Source organism: Mustela erminea, chromosome 3, assembly GCF_009829155.1.
Source record: "Mustela erminea isolate mMusErm1 chromosome 3, mMusErm1.Pri, whole genome shotgun sequence".
NCBI classification, from domain to species: domain Eukaryota; kingdom Metazoa; phylum Chordata; class Mammalia; order Carnivora; family Mustelidae; genus Mustela; species Mustela erminea.
In genome coordinates, this window is record NC_045616.1 from 70,571,382 (window position 1) to 70,589,194 (window position 17,813).

A 17,813-nucleotide genomic window follows, 5' to 3' on the forward strand; every position below is an offset into this window, starting at 1 on the left:
AGCAGAACTGCCTACACATCCCACGGCTGACTGTAGGTGCAGAATGAGCCCAGTCACGACCAGAAAAACTGTCCAACAAAAAACATTTGGGATGTCTGGGTGGTTCAGTTGGGTAAGAGTCTGCCTTCGGCTCAGGTCATGATCCCAGAGTCCTGGGATGGAGTCCCACATCAGGCTTCTCCCTCTGCCTGCTGCTCCCCCTGAATGTGTGCTCTCTCTCTCTCTCTTAAAAAAATAAATAAAAATCTTTAAAAAATAAAACCAGAACATTTGTCAGAAAACATAAACATCTGTCATTATACTCTGCAGAGATTCTGTTACGTAGCATTATTGTGGCAATAGTAATGGACATAGTCAGGCAATGTTCAAAGTACTCAATATTTACTCCCCACTGTAAAAAGATAATGGGAGGTAACAGCAAATATATATTGGTCTTTGTTCCTGGTTCCTGGCACTGAGCCTCTAAAACCCTTGTTATTTCCTAAGTGATCAGAGCACTGGATCATCTTTTGCTGTAATATTAGGTTTCTGACCCTGGTTCCCATCACGGGGCTCCTGAAAGCCTTTCAGTTTTCTGGATGCTAAGAGTGTCTTTTGCTCTGGTGAACTGACACTGTGTAGGCTTCCTGAATGAGACCTGGTTACCAGAAAGACCGAGCCATGATTAAAAGCCTGGAATTTTCAGCCCTGACCCTCCCCACCATTCTCTTGAGAAGAGAGAAGGGCTGAAAATGGAGTTAATGATAGAACATGCCTACCTCATAAAACCTCCATAAAAACCCCTACAGTATGGGCTTCGAAGAGCTTTCAGTTCGGTGAACATACCCATGTACCAGGAGGGTGATACATCCAACTTCAAAGGGACAGAAGCTACAGTGCTCAGGACCCTCCCAGACCTCCCTGCATGTGTCTCTTCATCTGGCTGTTCACCTATATCCTTATAATATCCTTTAATAAACTGGTAAACACATTTCCTGAGTTCTGGAAACCTCTCTAGCAAATTAACTGAACCAAGGAGGGGGTCACGGGAAGCTCAGATTTATAGTCAATTGGTCAGAAGCACAGGAAACAACATGGACTTGTAACTGGCATGTGGAGTGTGGCGGTCAATCTTCTGCAACCAGCCCTTAACCTGTGGGATCTGACCATATCTCCAGGTAGGCAGCCTCAGAATTGAGGTAAAATGTAGGACACCCAGCTGGTGACTCGGAGAACGGCTTGCTGTGCGGAAAACCTCCACATACATTTGGTGCTTGTTTGGTGTCAGAAGTGAAGACTTCTGTGTGAGTAGTAAAGGGACTCCCAGAAGGGAACTGTTATTCTAATACAGATAAGTACAGTTTTCCCTCACTTGTCTCATATCCTACTCAGCTGTCTGAAACATATTCTACTCTAGTCACAATGGCCTCCTCAATTTCTCAAACACATCAGGCACAGTATCAGCTTCCCATTGGGCCCTCTCCTGTCAACTCTGTAATTTCATTTTCACCAATACTCTCTTTTCTGCTTTCCTTTTTGCCCCCAGCACATGTCCCCATTTGACATACTCTACATTTTCCTTAGTTATCTTTCCCACTAGAACATAAGCTCCATGAACACAAAGATTTTTAGCTGCTTTGTTCATTGCCATTATCATAAAACTAGAGTAATGTTTGGCACATAACAGCCACTCAAAAAATATTTGGTGAGTGAAAAAATCAGCCAATTAATTTCAATTTACTGATGAAGAAACAGACACAGAGAAATTAAGAAACTCTGCCTGAGATCATAGGACTAGCCAGTGGCAGCCACAGGTCCAGATTACTACAGCCTAGTCTAGTCTAGTCTAGAGTGTATACTTACTACCCGCCTTTCTAATGCAGAACTTGGCATATACATATGTATGGCGCTTCTCCTCACAGAAGCTCCCTTCTTTGTCTTAACCAAAGAAGTAATAATATTTAAATCTGAGTAAGTACCATGTTTCTGTCCAAAACCAGGGATAAAGAACAATAACAAAAATCTTCCTTTACAACTTTAAAAACTCATTTTTACAAACAATCTCAGTCCGGCTTTTTTTATTTAAAACTTAAAACCCTTCCTTCATTGGTATTTTTTTTCTAGCAACATTGTCTTAAAATTCAGGGATTTCAATCTACTAGATTTGGGGTGGGGGCAGCTGAAACTTTATTTAATTCCAGTTAAGATACATAAGTATTGTTAAATTTATGAATAACTATAGTTTAACTTGTCTGACTTTCTAAGACTTCCCATATGAATAAATTCTCACATCAGAAACAAACAAGTTTTTGGTCTTTAGGTAATAAATCCTGAATTTTCATTAAAAAATTAAGCTCAGCAAATAAACTCTCAAAAACATGGAAGTAAATGCAAATTATAATAAGAAAACTTTCCACTTAACAGTTGATACAGATAAAAAATATTAAGATGTCCAGAGTTGGTAAGGCAATGGTGTAGGAAACTAGCATTTATATATTCCACTGATAAGAATGTAATTTCAGTGGAAGGTTTCAGAGAAAACTAGGGTAGTAAGTGCCAAAGGCCTGGAAAATATACATGCCCTTTGATGTACAAATTCCATTCATAAGAACTTAAACTAATGAAATAATTAAAGGATTTGGCAAAAGACTTAAGAGCAAGAATGTTTATCTAAACACTATTACTCATAGCAGGAAATGGAAAGAGTTGTTATGTCTAAGAGTAGGGATTAATTATCATACATTTTCAAATGGACTACACTGTAATTGTTTATATTATGGAAGGATATTACAGTACATAAAACTTATAAAAATATGGTATAATCCCATATTTGTAAAAAAAAAAAATGTCTATATGTAGAAAAGATTTTGGGAGCTGTTAACAGTTGGTTCTCCTCGATGGGTGGATTGTGTTTCTTTTGCTTGTGAGTATTTTCTAAGTTTCCTACAATGAACATGCATTGCTGTCATAATTTTTAAAACCAGGTTTTTTGGGGCACCTGGGTGGCTTAGCCTCTGCCTTCGGCTCAGGTCCTGGTCTCAGAGTCCTGGGATTGAGCCCCGCATCCGGCTCTCTGCTCAGCAGGAAGACTGCTTCCCCTCCCACGCCCCGGCAGACCTCTCCGCCTACTTGTGATCTCTGTTATCTCTGTCAAATAAATAAATAAAATCTTTTTTAACTGAATAGGGAAACTAGGATAAACCTATATCCATCTCTCTGTCTATATATATAGATATATATAAATAATTTGGACTAAATACTGCTGAGTCATCTTTCTCTTTTTTTTTTTTTTGGACAATGCGATCCATCCCTCACTCTAGTGTATATCAGGTTTTGCTTGGCTCATATTCTGTGCAATCTGGCTGAGAAAGGAGGGAAAATTCACCTGGTTTAATGCTATGGCAACAAAAGTTGAAAGAAAGCTTAAGTATCATTTAGTCCAGTTCTTTTCATTTTACAATATAAGGAACTTGAGAGAGATCCAAGATATTGAGTGATTTACTTAAGGTCACAAGATTATCTGTACAGCAACTACAACCAGTTTTCAGATTCTCTGCCCCTTATTCCCTAGAAATTGGCCTAGAATTCCATCAATCATCGTAACTGTCAAATTGGCTTTGGAAAGGGGATATAGCAGCTCTGCCAACAGAAAAACACAAAAGAAATCCTTAAGTCAGTAAATAAAAACCTAGTTACTCTTAAAACGCTAAAATGAACTCCCAAGTGTACGAAGAAACAGAGAAAAATATATCTAGAGAACACCCAAAGTCTTCCATGTTGTCTAGTACTGAATATTTTGGGGAGGACACAGTTCGAAACAAAGATTCTGTGATTAAGACACTCGCAAGTGCTATAAGTTAATGACTACTACTGTTATATATGTTGATTAGCTAATATTATGCTGTTAAGTAATAAAATAATTGATATAGAAGAAATAAAGGCAAGATGGTGGAGGAGTAGCAGATTGAGATGACATCAGGTCACAGGAGTTCAGCTAGTTATCAAGCCATTCTGAACACCTACAAACCCAACAGGAGATTGAAGCGAAGAGCAGCAATTTTAGAAACAGAAAATTGACCACTTTCTGAAAGGTAGAATATGTGGAGACGTGAATCTGAAGCAACAGGAAGACAGACCATGGGGGGAGGGGCCGGCTCCCAGCGAGCAGTGGAGCACAAAATCCGAACTTTTAGAAGTCTTCTCCACTGAGGGACATCGTTCCAGAGGCTAAGTGGGGGTGGAACCCTCATAGGGACAGTTTGGTCTCAGTTTCCACAGGGTCACAGAAGGATCAGGGGTGTCTGAGTGTAGCAGAGTCCCCAGGAATTGGAGCAGGGAAGCTGGCTACAGAGACGGAGCCAGGGAGTGAGCTCTCAGCTCAGGGATACCTTAAACTGCTCTGTGGCACAGTCAGGACACTGCTGTTTGAGCAGTGATCCCACAAGTGGCAGATCCAGGAAGACCCACCTTCCTCCGCTGAAGAGCAGAGCGGCAGGAATCTGCTCGGTTTGGAGACTCCAAACGGAGCTGTGTTCCAGATACAGAAACGTTGGTCACAGGCCGAGTGAGCCTGGAGCATGGTCGGAGACCAGGGAGATGGGAGTGATTGACCGCTTTTCTCTGAGGGCACACTGAGGAGTGGGGCCCTAAGCTCTCGTCTCCTCCAGGCTGGAGATTGGGAGGCCACCATTTTCAGGACTCCATTCCCATCCTCCACAGCTCTACTGAAAGCTTTCAGGAAACAAAAGCTCCCAAGAGTGAATCTGAGCAGATTACTTAGCACCGCCCCCAGCAAGGGCGGCACAATTCAGCCTCAGGCAAAGACATTTGAGAATCACAGTAACAGGTCCCTCCCCCAGAAGATCAGCAAGAACATCCAGCCAAGACCAAGCTCACTGATCAAGGAGAACAGCAGAATTCCAAAGGAGGGGAAAACAAAGTGTGGAATTCATGGCTTTCTCCCATGATTCTCTAGTCTTGCAAGGTTAATTAAATTCTTTTAATTTTATTTTTTTCTTATTATAATTTTTTAAATTTTCCTCTTTCCTCTTTTAATGTTTTTTTTTAACTAGTTTATCTTAACAATACCTTTCTAAAACAATCTTTTTAACCTTGATTATTATAGTAATATTTTATTCTTCATTATACCTAACTTTATTTTTTGATACATATAGGTTTTATCTTCTAAAAAATTTTGGGATACAATTTCTTCTAATAGATCAAAATATACTCTAAATCTAGCACAGGGCTTTGTGCTAGTCTCCAGACTGAGAAAATTCTCTCTTCTTTTTCTTTTTTTTTCTAACCAATTTTTTAGATTTTTTTTTTTTTAATTTTCATCTTTACAGTCGTATTCCATCCCTTCATCGTGTTTACCCTTATTTTGGGGTATATATATATATATATTTTTTTTTTTTCTTTCCTTAAAATTTAGGGAGGTAGTTTCTTCTAACAGACCAAAATACACCCAAAATCAAGTGGATGGCTCTGTTCTATTCACCAGTCTAATACATACATATATATATATTTTTTCTTTTTAATTAAAAAAAAAATTTTAAATTTCTTTTTACCCCCTTTCTCTCCCCACCCCCTAATTTTGGGTCTCTTCTGATTTGGTTAGCATACATTTTTCTGGGATCTTTGCCACCCTTTTAGTATTTTATTCTCACATTCGTATATTCTTATCTGGGTAAAATGACAAGGTAGAAAAACTCACCACAAAAGAACAAGAAGCAGTACCAAAGTCTAGGGACCTAAGCAATATGGACATTGATCATATGTCAGATTTAGAGTTCAGAATGATGATTCTAAAGGTGCTAGCTGGGCTGAAAAATGGCATGGAAGATATTAGAGAAACCCTGTCTGGAGAAATAAAAGCCCTTTCTGGAGAAATAAAAGAACTAAAATCTAACCAAGCTGAAATCAAAAAAGCTATTAATGAGGTGCGATAAAAAATGGAGGCTCTTACTGCTAGGATAAATGAGGCAGACGAGAGAATTAGTGATACAGAAGACCAAATGATGGAGAATAAAGAAGCTGAGCAAAAGAGAGACAAACAACTACTGGACCACGAGGGGAGAATTTGAGATATAAGTGTTATCATAAGACGAAACAATATGAGAATAATTAGGATTCCCAAAGACGAAGAAAGAGAAAGGGAGGCAGAAGGTATACTGGAGCAAATTATTCTAGAGAATTTCCTTAATATGGCAAAGGGAACAACTTCAAAATCCAGGAGGCACAGAGAACCCCCGTCAAAAGCAATAAAAATCCACACCCCGTCATCTAATAGTAAAACTTACAAGTCTCAGTGACAAAGACAAAACCCTTAAAGCAGCTAGGGAAAAGAAGTCTGTAACATACAATGATAAAAATATTAGATTGGCAGCAGACTTGTCCACAGAGACCTAGCAGGCCAGAAAGAACTGGCATGATATATTCCAAGCACTAATTGAGAAAAACATGCAGCCAAGAATACTATATCCACCCAGACTATCACTGAAAATAGAAGGAAAGATAAAAAGCTTCCAGGAAAAACAAAACTAAAAGAATTTGTAAACACCAAACCACTCCTACAGGAAATATTGAAAGGGGTCTTCTAAGCAAAGAGAGAGCCTAAAGGTAGTAGACCAGAAAGGAACAGAGACAATATTCAGTAACAGTCACCTTACAGGCAATACAGTAGCACTAAATTTTATCTTTCAATAGTTACCCTGAATGTAAATGGGCTAAATGCCCCAATCAAAAGACACAGGGAATCAGAATGGATAAGAAAGCAAAACCCATCAATATGCTGTCTGCAAAAACTCATTTTAGACCCGAAGACACCTCCAGATTTAAAGTGAGGGGCTGGGGGGCGCCTGGGTGGCTCAGTGGGTTAAAGCCTCTGCCTTTGGCTCAGGTCATGATCCCAGGGTCCTGGGATCGAGCCCCGCATCGGGCTCTCTGCTCCGTGGAAAGCCTGCCTCCTCCTCTCTCTCTCTCTGCCTGCCTCTCCACCTACTTGTGATATCTCTCTCTGTCAAATAAATAAAAATAAAATCTTAAAAAAAAAAATTAAAAAATAAAGTGAGGGGGTGGAAGACAATTTACCATGCTAATGGAATTCAAAAGAAAGCTGGGGTGGCAATCCTCATATCAGATAAATTAGACTTAAAGCCAAAGAGTATAATAACAGATGAGGAAGAACACTATATCATACTCAAAGGGTATTTCCAACAAAAAGATCTAACAATTGTAAATATCTATGCCCCTAACTGGGAGTAGCCAACTATATAAACCAATTAATAACAAAATCAAAGAAACACATCAACAATAATACAATAACAGTAGGGGATTTTAACACCCCCCTCACTGATATGGATAGATCATCCAAGCAAAAGATCCACAAGGAAATAAAGGCCTTAAATGACACACTGGACCAGATGGACATCATAGATACATTTGGAATATTCCATCCCCAAAATACAGAATACACATTCTTCTCTAATGCACATGGAACATTCTCCAGAATAGATCACATTCTGGGTCACAAATCAGGTCTCACCTTGTACCAAAAGACTGGGATCGTTCCCTGCATATTTTGATACCACAATGCTCTGAATCTAGAACTCAATCACAAGTAGGATGCTAAAGAGCATCCTACTAAAGAATGAATGGGTCAACCAGGAAATTAAAGAAGAATTGAAAAAATTCATGGAAACAAATGATAGCAAAAACACAACTGTTCAAAATCTGTGGGACACAGCACAGTCAATCCTGAGAGGAAAACATATAGCGATACAAGCCTTTCTCAAGAAACAAGAAAGGTCTCAAATACACAACCTAACCCTACACCTAAAGGAGCTGGAGAAAGAACAGCAAAAAAAGTCTGACTCTAGCACAAGAGAAATAATAAAGATATGAGGAGAAATCAATGAAGTTGTATTAAAAAAAGAAAAACTGGTAGAACAAATCTACGAAACTAGGAGCTGTTTCTTTGAAAGAGTTAATAAGATTGATAAACCCCTGGCCAGACTTATCAAAAATAAAAGAGAATGGACCCAAATAAAGAAAATCATGAATGAAAGAGGGGAGATCACAACCAACACCAAAGGAATAAAAACAAGCATAAGAACATATTATGATCAAGTATATGTAGCAAATTTGACAATCTGGAAGAAATGGATGCATTCCTAGAGACATATAAACTACCACAACTGAATCAGGAAGAAAGAGAAAACCTGAACAGACCCATAACCAGTAAGGACATTGAAGCAGTCATCAAAAATCTCCCAATAAACAAGAGGCCAGGGCCAGATGGCTTCCCAGAGGAATTCTACCAAACATTTAAAGAAGAACTAATTCCTATTCTCCTGAAACTGTTCCAAAAAATAGAAATGGAAGGAAAACTTCCAAACTCATTTTATGAGGCCAGCATTACCTTGATCCCCAAACCAGACAAAGATGCCATCAAAAATGAAAATTACAGACCAATATCCTTGATGAACACAGATAGGAAAAATTCTCACTAATATACTAACCAATAGGATCCAACAATACTTTAAAAGACTTATTCACCACGACCAAGTGGGATTCATTCCTGGGATACAAGGTTGGTGCAACATTCACAAATCGACCAATGTGATACAATACATTAATAAGAGAAGAACAAGAACCATATGATACTCTCAATAGATGCTGAAAAAGCATTTGACAAAGTACAGCATTCTTTCTTGATCAAAACTCTTCAAAGTGTAGGGATAGAGGGTACATACCTCAAAATCATCAAAGCCATCCATGAAAAACCCATAGCAAATATAATTCTCAATGGAGAAAAACTAGAGCTTTTCTGTTTAGGTCAGGAATATGGCAGGGATGTCCATTACCACCACTGCTATTCAACATAGTACTAGAAGTCCTAGCCTCAGCAATCAGACAACAAAAAGAAATTAAAGGCATCCAAATCAGCAAAGTACAAGTCAAACTATCACTCTATGCAGATGATACGATACTTATCTCTCTAACAAATAAATAAAATCTTTAAAAAAAAAAAAAAAAAAGACTCCACTCCAAATCTGCTAGAATTTGTACAGGAATTCAGTATAGTGTCAGGATATAAAATCAATGCACAGAAATCAGTTACATTTCTATGCACCAACAAGAAGACAGAAGAAAGAGAAATTAAGGAGTTGATCCCATTTACAATTGAACCCAAAATCTTAATATACCTAGGAATAAACATAACCAAAGAAGCAAAGAACCTGTACTCAGAAAATTATAAAGTACTCATGAAAGAAATTGAGAAAGACACAAAGAAATGTAAAAATGTTCCATGCTCATGGACTGGAAGAACAAATACTGTGAAAATGTCTATGCTACCTGAAGCAATCTACATTTTTAATGCAATCCCTATCAAAATACCATCCATTCTTTTTTTTTTTTCCAAAGAAATGGAACAAATAATCCTAAAATTATTTGGAACCAGAAAAGACCTTGAATAGCCAGAGGAATGTTGAAAAAGAAAGCCAAAGTTGGTGGCATCACAATTCCAGACTTCAAGCTCTATTACAAAGCTGTCTTCATCAAGATAGTATGGTACTGGCCAAAAACAGACATATAGATCAGTGGAACAGAATAGAGAGCCCAGAAATAGGCCCTCAATTCTATGGTCAACTAATCTTTGACAAAGCAGGAAAGAATGTCCAGTGGAAAAAAGACAGCCTCTTCAATAAATGGTGCTGGGAAAATTTGGACAGCCACTTGCAGAAAAAAGAAACTGGACCATTTCCTTACACCACACAAAAATTGACTCAAAATGGATGAAAAAGAAAGGAATCCGTCAAAATCCTTGAGAACAGAGGCAGCAACCTCTCGACCTCAGCCGCAGCAACTTCTTCTAGAAACATCACTAAAGGCAAGGGAATCAAGGACAAAAATGAATTACTGGGACTTCATCAAGATCAAAAGCTTTTGCACAGCAAAGGACAGTCAACAAAACCAAAAGACAACTGACAAAATGGGAGAAGATATTCGCAAATGGTATATCAGATAAAGGGCTAATATCCAAAATCTAAAAGAACTTATCATACTCAAAACCAAACAACAAATAATCTAATCAAGAAATGGGCAGAGGACATGAACAGACATTTCTGCAAAGAAGACATCCAGATGGCCAGCAGACACATGAAAAAGTGCTCTACATCACTCGGGATCAGGGAAATACAAATCAAAACCACACTGAGATACCACCTCACACCAGTCAGAATGGCTAAAATTAACAAGTCAGGAAATGACAGATGCTGGTGAGGATACAAAGAAAGGGGAACCCTCCTACACTGCTGGTAGGAATGCAGGCGGGTACAGCCACCCTGGAAAATAACATGGAGGTTCCTCAGAAACTTGAAAATAGGGCTGCCCTACGACCCAGCAATCATACTATTGGGTATTTACCCTAAAGATACAAATGTAGTGATCCAAAGGGGCACATGCACCCAAATATTTATAGCAGCAATGTCTATAATAGCCAAATTATGTAAAGAACCTAGACTGTCCCTCAGCAAATGAATGGATAAAGAAGATGTGGTATGTATGTGTATGTGTTTGTGTGTGTATATGTATATGTATAATGGAATATTATGCCGCCATCAAAAGAAATGAAATCTTGCCATTTGCAATGACGTGGATAGAACTAGAGGGTATTATGCGGAGCGAAATAAGTCAATCAGAGAAAGACAATTATCATATGATCTCCCTGGGATCAGGATCAGGAATTTGAGAGGCAAAGTGGGGGTTTGGAGGGTAGGGAAGGAAAAAATGAAATGAAACAAGATGGGACTGGGAGACAAACCATAAGAGACTCTTAATCTCACTAAACAAACTGAGGGTTGCTGGATGTAGAGGGATACGGAGAGGGTGGTTGGGTTATGGACATTGGGGAAGGTATGTGCTATGGTGAGTGCTGTGAAGTGTTTAAGCCTGACGATTCACAGACCTGTACCCCTGGGGCAAATAATGCTTTATATGTTAATAAAAATTTAAAAATAAAATTTAAAAATGGGGAGGATACGTGCTATAGTGAGTGCTGTGAAGTGTGTAAGCTTGATGATTCACAGACCTGTACCCCCGGGGCTAATAATTCATTATATGTTAATGAAAAAAACAGTTGATATATTTGGTTGGCTACCAGCTTCTAATAAGATAATAATTTCATGGCTTATATTTATTTTCTTCCATGCATATACAAAGAATGTGAGTAACACATATCAGTGGTTCTTAAGGTGTATTCTGCAGTCCTTGCAGGTGGGAATATGGGGAGGGGTCCTTGAGAGCATTTCAAGTTGTACTTCATGATAATGGTATGATATTATTTACTTTTTTCACTTAGTCGATATTTGTACTGATGGTAAGAAGCAATGGTAGATGTAATTGTTGGCTCCTTTGAAGATGTCAAGGCAGTGGCACTAATCTAAGCAGTCATCATATTCTTCACTGCCACTGACTCATGCTAAAAATGTCAATTTCACTTTCATTAAATAGTAAAATATTTAATTTTATTAAATCTCAATCACTGAATGATATGTGTGGCAAAGTACGCATAAAGCACTTCTGCTGTATACTTGAGCACAAGGGCTGTTCAGAAGATTTGGTTGCTCAAACCAAAAGCACTGCGCAAGTGATTAAATTGTGAGCTGAAATAGTTGATTTTCTCGTGGAACATTATTTGTACTTGAAAAGATGAGTGACAGACAAAAGCTATGATTGATCAGACTAAGTATCCAGCAGAAGTTCTCGTAAAATTGTAACAAAGTCAGACTGTCACTTCGAGGAACTGATAGTATTTGTTACCAATGACAAAATTTCAGCATTCAAATGAAAATTACAATTTTGAAAACTGTATCTGCCACTGTGAGCTGCCCAGCTTCCTAATACTTCAAGCCATTTATGGTGGGGTAGATGATATAAAGGAATACGATATGATATTGTATAATGTAACGTGTCAACAGCAGGAAGATCTGTATAACACAGTGTACTGCTATTTTCCAAGTAACCAATATTTGATATTAGAAAATCATGTATGTGTAAAAGATCTATTTAAAATCCATTTAAGGGGCGCCTGGGTGGCTCAGTGGGTTAAAGCCTCTGCCTTCGGCTCAGGTTGTGATCCCAGAGTCCTGGGATGGAGCGCCGCATCGGGCTCTCTGCTCAGCGGAGAGCATGCTTCCCTTCCTCTCTCTCTCTGCCTGCCTCTCTGCCTACTTGTGATCTCTCTCTCTGTGTCAAATAAATAAATAAAATCTTTAAAAAAAAAATCCATTTAAAAGATCCATTTAAAACCCAAGACAGGGCGCCTGGGTGGCTCAGTGGGTTAAAGCCTCTGCCTTCGGCTCAGGTCATGATCTCAGGGTCCTGGGATCGAGTCCCGAATCGGGCTCTCTGCTCAGCAGGGAGCCTGCTTCCTCTTCTCTCTGCCTGCCTCTCTGCCTACTTGTGATCTGTCTATGTCAAAGAAATAAATAAAATTTAAAAAATTAAAACAAAAAACAAAAAACAAAAAAAAAACCCAAGACACATGTATTTTAATGTAACAGAATAAGAAAAGTACATTGATCATTTCATATTCTGCAATGCAACTCATCTTTAAACAACTACTTGTGAAACTTTGATATGATATAAATATCAGGGCATATCAGTGATCACTTTTTTTTAAATCCATGATCACTTTTAAAAAACTGTTAAATACTCCCATTTCTCCAACTACATATAAGTGAGAGGTAGACGTTTCTTTATCTTCTTCAACCAAAACAAAAAAGTAACCTATCAAATGCAGAAGGAGATGTAAGAATCCAGTTATTTTCTGTTAAGTTACACATTTTATTTATTTATTTATTTATTTATTTTAATTTTTTAAAGTTACACATTTGTTTTGCACAAGTGTGAAACAATGCCACTCCTAGGATAGTTTTTATAAAAGACAAAAAGAGAAATCAAATGTTGAAGAAAATATAGAGAAGATGGGACTCTTATTCACCGCTTATTCACCACTGACAGGAATGTAAAATGGTCCAAGTGCTATGGGAAACATAGTGGATTCTCAAAAAATTTAATACAGAATTACCATATGGATCCACTAATTCTAAATATACCTGCCAAAGAACTGAAAGGAGAGATTCAAAAACAGATTTGTGCACATCTGTGATCATAGCAGTATTATTTAAAACAGCCAAAAGATGGAAACAACCCAAATGACCATGGACAGGTGAATAAACAAACAAAATGTGGTATATTGAGAACAATGGAATATTATTCAGTCTTAAAAAGGAAGAAAATTCTGACCTAAGTTACAACAAGGATGAACCTTAAAAACACGCTAACTCAAATAAGCCAGTCACAAAAAAATAAATATTGCATGATTCCACTTGTATGAGGTACCTAACACAGTCAAAATCATAAAGACAGGCGGGAGCCTGCTTCTCCCTCTGCCTCTGCCTGCCACTCTGTCTGCCTGTGCTTGCTCTCGCTTCTCTCTCTATGACAAATAAATAAATAAAATCTTAAAAAAAAAAAAATCATAAAGACAGAAAGAATAGTGATCACCAGGAATGGGAAAGAACGTAAGGAGGAGTTACGGTTTGGGATGATGAATAAGAACTGGAGATGGTTAATGGTAATGGTAATGGTTGTACCACTATGTGAATGTTCTTTTCTTTTCTTTTCTTTTCTTTTTTTAAAGATTTTATTTATTTATTTGACAGAGAGAAATCACAAGTAGATGGAGAGGCAGGCAGAGAGAGAGAGAGAGGGAAGCAGGCTCCCTGCTGAGCAGAGAGCCCGATGCGGGACTCGATCCCAGGACCCTGAGATCATGACCTGAGCCGAAGGCAGCGGCTTAACCCACTGAGCCACCCAGGCGCCCATATGTGAATGTTCTTAATGTCACTGAATTGTGCACTTAAAAATAATTAAAATGGCAAATTTTATGTTACGTATATTTTACAACCATAAAAAAACCCCACAAAAACTGAAGGAAAAAAAAGAAACCAAACCGCAATTCCACTTTCTTATGGATTTTTTTTGGAGGAGTTTTGGAAAAGTTATTTTTCATTAAAAATGTTATTGGTGCAGGTAATGAGTTTATTACATTTTTTTTACATAAACTAATACTTTAAAAATCCCTCAATTTTCATTTCTAATATCGTAAATATGGAGAGTTATAACCAACATAAACAGAAGCTCTTAGGTCCTCAGTAATTTTTGCAAGGTAAAAGGGTCCTGAGACTAAAAAGTCTGAGAAGCGCTGTCTTGTACAAAATTTATTCTCTTCTCACACCTGCATTATGTGAGTATCTTCATTTGTCCCAACAAATGGCTGCATTTGAAGCTGTATCACTTGCAGTCTGCAGACTAAAAGGACAGTGTGAAATATGGTAAAAATCATCACATTAACTCTTTATAATACTGTCTCTTGTTTGCGCCATAATTACAGGGACTGAGCAACACAAAGCTCCACACAGATAAGTGGTCATATACAATAGAAAACTGTCAAAAAGCTCAAATGATGAACATTTTCCAAAGTAGTTCTGTAACACGTATTTCCTTTTTTTCTGTTGGACCGTCGTTAGGATTTACAGTTCCAGGCTGGATTTGGGGATAGGGGTGGAAGAGGCATTGTTTCCGAAAACCACTCCATCCAGTGCACCCGTGCAAAGAATTTAATTCTCTCACCATCTTGCTACTGGTCTCTGGCAGAGGGGTGTGGCTTGGGAGCTAGGAAGCAATCCAAAACAGCAGCTGAGGCTGCCCCAAAATCGTGTCCTAGCAAAAATTTCCTCCATTTTGGGCCAAGTCAATTTGCCCCAGCAAGAGGCCTAATGTTTTATGGGAAAGAGGTAAATAAAAAGGAAATTAGAGAGCATGGACGGAGATAAGCAGCAAAACCATATCGGTTTCACGTGCGCGTTTGTTAAACGATTTGTATGCTAATCATATGCGCGAGGGGCAAATTAGAATCGCTATTCCTGAGTCTACAGCTGCCGGCACTTTTCATAAGGGGTCTGCAGTTCTGGATGCGCGACAGAAGTCAAATGCTTTTCTTATCCGAACCATCTTACTGCATTCATTTTGGGCCAGGCCTGCGACCAGTCTCGCGGACTGCAGCGGAGACACTCCCAAACAAAGGGAATGAATGTCCTCCTGAGGGAGCGGAGGAGGGAAAGGTGGCCCCAAGTGCCCGCGCCAGGTGTCCGTCCGGGTAGAGCATGCGGGCCACGGGGAGGAAAGTCTCAGGGGCGTCCGCGGGGTGCGCTCGGGAAAGGCTGAGCACGGGCACCCGGCACAGACCGGACCACGCCCGGCCCACAGTCAAGGTTAACCCGCGCACGGGAGGTACCTGTGGAGGCCTCGCACAGCCGAAAGGCACTGGGCGATCATGGGACGGCCGAGAGGCGACCGCGGGCGCGTTGTCCTCCGGTTTCGCGTGGGGGAGCCGAGAGGCGGCCTACAGGAGGAGGCAACAGCTGCAGCGGCGACCGGCCCTGTCCGCGCCCTCCCACGTGCGGCAGCCCCACGCCGGCGCCCAGTTCGGCCCCGCCCCTCCGACTTGCGCCCCGCCCCGCGCGCCTTGCGCCGCCCGGGGGGCGGTTCTGGCGAGACCCAGTGGCCGGGAGCCCAGCGCGTAGCCGGGTGGGCTGAGGGGCGGCGGCGGCTTGGGAGCCGGGGAAGTTTGGGCGACCGTGGGCAGTGCTGCCATCCGGAGCCAGGTTGAAGCCGGAGGACCAGGGGGCGGGCGTACCGGCTTACGGACGCCCCCAGGCCCGCTGCCACTGTGTCGCGTCCTCTCGCCTGGTAAGGGGCTTCTGTCTGGGATGGGTGCGTCTCCCACCGCTCCAGCTGGGGCCTGCACCGCGCACCCGCAGCAAACCCCGTCTGGGCCAAAGCGAGGCCCGGGTACTGAAGGGAGGGAGAAGGAGGTCGATGTCCTCTGGGGAGAAGAAGGGGGAGAAGCCTGGAGGAGGTTGAATATCTTCGTTTCCCCTCTTTCTTTTTTTCTTTCTTTCTTTTTTTTCCCCACCTTCTGCCTTGGACCCTATTTAGCACTTGCAACCCCATGGCCTAAAGACTGGGCTCGCCTTTAAAATAAGCCCAGAAATAATAAACATCCTGGCGGCGGGTACCACACCCTGGCTTTGGATTAGGGAACCTGGGGAACAGATGGATGATGCGATTTAGTGGAAATAAGCCATTAAGGCCGGCTGGCCCTGCGCCACTGTTTGGATGCGATAGTATTCCATGTGAATGAACATGACCGGGAGCTTCCAGCTTGTCCACGAGAGCACAGCTCTACCGCAGATAGCGTTGGTCGGTGTGTAGTATCCATCGACTTAGGCAATGATTTTCCGACATGTCTTGTTTAAAAAAGAAATACCGTTTTTATTAAGAATGACATTCAGTGGTTGAACACCCTTTCATTAATGTATTTCCTCCTCAAATAACAGTCTAAGCCTACAAAAGTTGATGCAGGGTAAATTATACATACATTTTTTAAAAATCTAATGAAATAGAGGAGGATGGTCATTTTAGACGAGCTTCTGAGTCAGCAGTATGAAATCTCCCTGAACTTAGTACTGAGGCCTTTTGGGGATTTCTATATCAGTATCCGTTCTCCTATCCTGAGCTGTATCTGTACTATACATGCTGTTAAGATACAGTGAGATATTCAGTGAGTGTCTGAGCTTGTTGTGTTCTACATGTTTTGAGGACGATTTTACTTTTGCAGGTTTTAACATAATTTAATACTACTGGGTATAAGTGAAAATATGTAATACCTTACCATAACAATACTTTGTGTTCTCCTGACTCTTTAAAAACAAGAATGAAGGTAATAAAAGTTTTGTTTTTGCTTTTTACTTTCTGTGTAATTTATAATCTTGTTATTTATAACCTTCCTGACCAATTCTTTAACATAACTTAGATCACTGTTTTCCTTTTTCTTATCAAGGAAAAGTGTTTAAGCTTTTAAAATGTCATCTATCAAGCACTTAGTTTATGCTGTTATTCGTTTCTTACGGGAACAAAGTCAGATGGATGCTTATACTTCAGATGAACAAGAAAGTTTGGAAGGTAGGCACCTGCTCTTCATGTTAATTTGTGTTATGATTGTAAACAAAGACTAAAATAACTGTAAGCCTGACCTTGTGATCTATTATAACAAAATTAAGATATTTTATTGATCTTTCAAGAAGAGAGATTGTGTTTCCATTTTCTGAGGCTTGTTTTAATTAACAGCACAATATGAGGACAATTGTTCATTTATTGAACAACTGTTATGTGTCGGAACTATGTTGTTCATACCGTAGGGAATTTTTTCTCTACAGTAACTGTTAAGTTAGTATTATCCTCACTTAACAGAAAATGAAATGAAACCAGATAGATTAAGTGACATAACAATGAAATGTGGCCAAGTTGAGATTTAAATCCTGGTTTTTACCCTGAAGATCTTGTCTCTTCCTAATAGGAAAGCATCTCGTTTAGAATCAATACCTGAAAATACCTTAGTCATCATAAAAGCAATAGATAAAAGTGTAATAACTGCATCACAATTAAGCTCTGATAACTTAGTATTTGGGGATTTGAAAATGAGAGAATTTCACTGTTGTTTGTGTGAGCTTTAAATATTAGACTTGGTAATCTGTGAAGTTGAGCAGGACTTGGATGATAGCATCACATGTTTCCCTGAACACCATCTTTTCTGCTTCACATTTATGCATTATAAAATTTAAATTCAGTATAACCCTAAAAAAAAAGGTAGAATTCTGCAGATAGGCTTGTGGAGGTTCAATGAGTGTAGCTTCCTTTGG

General features: G+C 39.7%; 2 protein-coding genes across 6 annotated transcripts in view; one reads left to right on the plus strand and one right to left on the minus strand.

The window, feature by feature from the left end:
• The window catches only part of NLN (neurolysin), a 142,800-nt gene extending 127,097 nt beyond the window's left edge, over window positions 1-15,703 (minus strand). The window contains exon 1 of one of the 3 annotated variants that reach the window (XM_032336109.1): window positions 15,347-15,703. In XM_032336109.1, the coding sequence (XP_032192000.1) occupies window positions 15,347-15,387 (41 nt within the window). In that variant the 5' untranslated portion in view covers window positions 15,388-15,703. The remainder of the gene's footprint in view (window positions 1-15,346) is intronic. The other 2 variants (XM_032336111.1, XM_032336110.1) reach the window with 2 other exon arrangements.
• SGTB (small glutamine rich tetratricopeptide repeat containing beta) overlaps window positions 15,688-17,813 on the plus strand; it is a 43,721-nt gene continuing 41,595 nt past the window's right edge. For all 3 annotated transcript variants that reach the window (XM_032336119.1, XM_032336120.1, XM_032336121.1), the window contains exons 1-2: window positions 15,688-15,801; window positions 16,955-17,076. In XM_032336119.1, coding sequence (XP_032192010.1) covers window positions 17,002-17,076 — 75 coding nt within the window. In that variant the 5' untranslated portion in view covers window positions 15,688-15,801; window positions 16,955-17,001. The remainder of the gene's footprint in view (window positions 15,802-16,954; window positions 17,077-17,813) is intronic.